Source organism: Eimeria maxima, genomic scaffold (assembly GCF_000499605.1).
Source record: "Eimeria maxima Weybridge genomic scaffold, Emw_scaff10, whole genome shotgun sequence".
Classification (NCBI taxonomy): domain Eukaryota; phylum Apicomplexa; class Conoidasida; order Eucoccidiorida; family Eimeriidae; genus Eimeria; species Eimeria maxima.
This window is the reverse complement of record NW_013563358.1, coordinates 17,789-22,788: the sequence shown is the minus strand read 5'-3', so window position 1 is coordinate 22,788 and position 5,000 is coordinate 17,789. Positions and strand designations below refer to the sequence as shown.

At 50.5% G+C, this 5,000-nt stretch overlaps 1 protein-coding gene across 1 annotated transcript in view; it reads left to right on the top strand.

Moving 5' to 3' along the window:
- Positions 1-838: 838 nt before the first annotated feature.
- The window catches only part of EMWEY_00001910 (hypothetical protein, conserved), a gene marked incomplete at both ends in the record, with an annotated part of 4,985 nt that continues 823 nt past the window's right edge, over positions 839-5,000 (top strand). Inside the window, 6 exons of the mRNA XM_013477150.1 lie at positions 839-1,460; positions 1,836-2,320; positions 2,490-2,557; positions 3,277-3,770; positions 4,026-4,232; positions 4,572-4,732. Coding sequence (XP_013332604.1) covers positions 839-1,460; positions 1,836-2,320; positions 2,490-2,557; positions 3,277-3,770; positions 4,026-4,232; positions 4,572-4,732 — 2,037 coding nt within the window. The remainder of the gene's footprint in view (positions 1,461-1,835; positions 2,321-2,489; positions 2,558-3,276; positions 3,771-4,025; positions 4,233-4,571; positions 4,733-5,000) is intronic.

The window sequence follows — 5,000 nt, the reverse complement described above, 5'->3', positions numbered from 1 at the left end:
GCTGCTGCTGCTGCTGTTGCTGCTGCTGTTTGTGTGTCTGCTGCTGCTGTTAGAGTCAATGAATGTAAGAAGTCATTGTTGTAAAACGTATCCCTGCTGCTGCTGTTGCTGCAGCAGCTGCTGCTGTTGCTGCTGCTGTTGCTGCTGCTGTTGCTGCAGCTGTTGTTGCTAGTGATCATGAAGGAGCTGGTCTCTTGTGCTGCTGCTGCTGCTGTTGCTGCTGTTGCTATTGCATGCAGCTGTACACATCTCTTCTTACATTGTATTTTACATATAAATAATATTTATTAATTAATATTTTGCTGCATGCATGCAAAAGAAAAGATTCAGCTGCTGCCGCCTCTGCTGCCTTCCTTCTGCTGCTGCTGCTGCTGCTGCTGCTGCTGCTGCTGCAGCAAAGGTGATTAAATTATTTATACTTTTTATAGCAGCAAAAATATTCTTTTTATTATTTTATTTATTTAATTAATAGTAAATATATAAAATATAATAACAGCTGCAGCAGACACAGGAGGCAACAGCAGCAGCAACAACAAAACAGCAGCAGCACGGCAGCAGCTTATATACAGAGTCATTGCGTTGCTCTCCTATTGCTGCTGCTGCTGCTGCTGCAGTTGCAAATGCAGCAGCAACAGCAGCAGCAATAGCAGCATCCGTAACAGCAGCAGCAGCAGCAGGCACAGCAACAGCAGGAGAGGAGGTTGAACACGAAGGCAACAGAAGACCAGCAGCAACAGCAACACAAACTGCAGCACCAGCAGCAACGGCAACAACAGCAGCAGTAGCAGCAATAACAACAGCAACAGCAGCAGCAGCAGCAGCAGCAGCATATACTGCAATGACAAGAGGCCCCTGTTATGCCTGTAGTTCTTCTGAATCCCCCGTTACAGCAGCAGCAGCAACAACAACAACAACAGAAGCTGCTGCTGCACCAGCGGCAGCAGCAAGGGCTGCTGCCGATGTTGCTGCTGCAATTGCGTCTGCTGCTGCAGTTCTCTCTTCAGCAGTAGCAGCAGCAGCAACAGCAGTAGCAGCAGCAGCAACAGCAGCAGCAGCAACCCCCGGGAAGCCACCAAAAGGTATATCCCAAGAAGACAATGCAGCAGCAACTCCAGCAGCAGCAGCAGCAGCAGCATCACCAGCAGTAGCAGCAGCAGCTGCTGCTGCTGTTGCAGGTGCAGCAGAAGCTTTAAGTAAGGGTTCTGATTCATCTTCCTTGGATTTGCTGCTGCCGCTGCTGCTGCAGCAACTCGAGTGTTTAGTACGACAGCAGCAGCAGCAGCAGCAGGTGCAACACAAGCAGCAGCAGCAGCAGCAGGTTAAACCCCACACGAATGGTGGGGAACCCAATGATTTTTGTGGGCAGCAGCAAGTCCACCACCAGCAGCAGGAGCAGCAGCAGCAGCAGCAACAGAAAAAAAAACAGCAACAGCAGCAGCATGCAAGCTACAAGTTGTACGGTAGGTTTATTTTATTGCTGCTGCTGTTGCTGCTGCTGTTGCTGCTGCTGCTGTTGTTGCTGCTGCAGTAGGTTGCTGTTCTTCTTATGTTGGGGCATGCTCTGTCTGTTCTTGCCAATAATACACCGTTTGCTTCTTCTTCTTGTGCTGCATGTGCTGCTGCTGCTGCTTGTGCTGCTGCTGCTGCTGTTGCTGCTGCAGTAAGGGGCATAAGCAGGAGCAGCAGCAACGAATCCTTACGATCCCTCTTTTGCTGTTTTGGTCTTTTTTCTTCTATGGAGAGGAAGCATGGATACTGTTTTGTAGTGTATGCCCACCCTGCTGCTGCTGCTGCTGCTGCTGCTGCTGGTGGTGCTGATGGTGCTGCTGGTGCAGCAGCAGATAGTAGGAAACCTTGCGCAGCAGCAGCAGCAGCAGCAGCAATTCAATTCTTAGACAATGCAAGCAGCGGCTGCAGAGGAGAGAAGCAGCTGTCTATACACATAGCGAGGACGTCAGCTCCTTTGCCGCAGCAGCTAGCCAGCAGCAGCAGCAGCAGCAGCAACAGCAGCACGAGTTGGACGTGCAGCTGCAGCTGCTGCAGGGAAGCTACCCCATTTGATGCTGCAGCAGCAACTGCTGCTGCTGCTGCTGCCTTCATCTATCCTCGTGGCACCACAGCAGCACCTCCAGCTGCAGCAACTGCAGCAGCAACATGCACGGAGCCGTCAGCAGCAGCAGCAACAACAGCAGCAGCAACTGCAACAGCAGCAGCAGCAGCAGCAACCAATGAGGTGGAGACTCCTCTGCTGCTGCGGCATATCTCTTCTTTCCTTGCGTTGCTGCAGGGGCAGCAAAAGAAGCTACCCTTCATGCAAATAGTCAGTTGCTGCTGCTGCTCCTGCTGCTGCTTCTGCTGCTCCTGCTGCCGTTGCTGCTGCTGCTGCTTGTGTGATCACAGCCATGCTTCAATACTTTTCTCTCGCGCCAACTGTTGCTTCTTCTGCTGCTGCTGTTGCTGCTGCTGCTGCTGCTGCTGTATGCTTACAGGCAGCAAGAGGCCGTGGGTTTGTAGCAACGAAGGAATTGACAGAATCTGTCGGAGTAACTGCTGCCATGTAAGGCTGCTGCTGCTGCTGTTGCTGCTGTTGCTGCCTGCTGCTGCTGTTGCTGCTCCTGCTGCAGTTGCTGCTGCAGCAACAGCTATCTGTGAGTATATATATCTACTATTGCGTAAGGACGAACTGTGTACCTAGACCTAACAGCAGCAGCACCAGCAGCAGCACAACTATCAACAGCAGCACCAACAATAACAGCAACAGCAGCAGCAGCAACAGCAGCAACAGCAGCAGCAGCTCGTCGTGCAGCAGCAAATGTGTATGTGTGTAGGTTATCTGCTGTTCGCCTTTTGGTGAAAAATTTTGATGAAAATTTTGTCTTCGTTTTTATACCAGGAGATGGAAAAATACCTGTAAATACCTGCTGCTGCTGCTGCTGCTGCTGCTGCTGCTGCTGCTGCTGCTGTTGCTGTTGCTGATGGTGCTGCTTATGGTGCTGCTGATGTGCTGCTGATGATTCTGCTGCTGCTAATGATGTATGTAATGCTGTATGTGCTGCAGCAGCAGATAGCAGCTGTTGTTACTGTACGGGCTACTCGTGCTGCTGTACCTGCTGCTGTTGCTGCTTTATTTGCTGCTGCTGCTGCTGCTGTACTTGCTGCTGCAGCAACTGTTAAAGTGCGTGATGCAGCAGCTGCTGCTGCTGCTGCACGTGTTGCAGCAGCAGCTTTTGCTGTACTGCTGCTGCTCGTGCTGCATCTGCCATGCGGACACATAAGATGCACCGAAAAGAGGCAGCGGCTGCAGCAGCAGCAGCAACTGCAGCAGCAGCAACAGCAGCAGCTCATCCGCTTCCCTATATTTGTGTTGCTGTTGTTGCAGAGAACTGCTGCTGCTGTCTGCCTACGAACTCCCCCGTCTTGGCGCTGCATCTCCATTGACCCTCGCATGCAGCAGCAGCAGCAGCAACTGCAGCAGCAACCTGCTGCTGCTGCTGCTGCTGCTGCATGCCAATTTGTTGGTGCTGTTGAAGATCGCATATTTTGCTTCCGAGGGAAGGCAGAGGACTTCTGCTTCGCAACCCTTCAATCCGTCATGCAGCAGCAGCAGCAGCAGCAGCAGCAGCAGAATAAGCAGCAGCAGCAGCAGGAGCCTGATGTAGTTGTGCTGCTAGGGGTTCATTCGCATGCACCGCTGCAGCCATTCTTTGATTTGCTGCAGCAGCAATATAAAACAGCAAAACATTTCTTTGCTGTCTCCCTCCCCTGCTGTGGTACGCCTGCTGCTGCTGCTGCTCCTACAGCTGCTGCTGCTGCTGCAGATGCTGGTGCTGCTGCCGATGCCCTGCCGCTGTTCTGTTGCTGCTGTTGAGCTTGCTGCTGCTGCTGCTCTTCTCCATCCTACATCTCAGCTTGCTGCTTCTGCTGCTGCTGCTCTTCTACATCCTACATCTCAGCTTGCTGCCTCTGCTGCTGCTGTTGCTGTTGCTGCTGCTGCTGCTGCTGTTGCTGCTGCTGCTGCTGTTTAGGGTCATGTGGCTTCCTGCGTGGATCACCAATGTGGCGCATCAAAGACCCAGGCATTATCTCCCCACAAAATGAGGTGTACGTACACCACGTACCTGGTGCTGCTGCTGCTGCTGCTGCTGCTGCTAACGCTGCTGCAGCTGCTGATGCTGCTGATTCAGCAGCAACAGCAGCTGATAAAGCAGCAGCTGCTGCTGATGTAGTAAAAGGTTAGAAGTTACACTGTAATTGTGGCTGCTGCCTTTTCTCTGCTGCTGCTGCTGCTGCTGTCGCTGCTGCATCAACTGCATCAACTGCAGCAGCAGCAGCAGCAGCAGCAACTGCAGCAGCAGGAGCAGCAGGAGGATATGGTATTATGAAGAAGAGAATACAACAGCAATAGCTATAATACCTCCAACTAATGATACAAAGAAAGTAACAGCAAATAAATATTTACATAAGGCTTTTCTTCTTATTATTCTTTCTGCTGCTGCTGCTGCTGCTGCACTTATATGCACACCTGTTCTTGTCTGTACTCTCCCTTCTTTTGCATTCTTTACACGCTGCAGCAACAATAACACACAGCAGCAGTAGCAACAGTAGGAGCAGCAGCAGTAGCAGCAGCACCAGTAGCAGCAGCACCAGCACCAGCAGCAGTAGCAGCAGCAGCAGCAGCAGCAGCAGCAGCAGCAGCAAAAGATTGAGAATTGGCAATATTATGTATAAAAGCGTAGGAAGAAAAAAGAATAATAAATAAAATAAATAAAATAAATAAAATAAATAAAATAAATAAATAAAATAAATAAATAAATAAATAAATAAATAAATAAATAAATAAGAATAAATACCTCAACAAAGTCAGGAAAAAGTGTAAGAAAGAGAGGAGAGCTCAGCAGACACCCCAACGAATCTTTTGCCATTCTTTGTCTATATTCACGAGAGGTGCGCATACACCCCACGGAGTCTGTTGCATCCTCATCTGCAGCAGCACCAGCAGC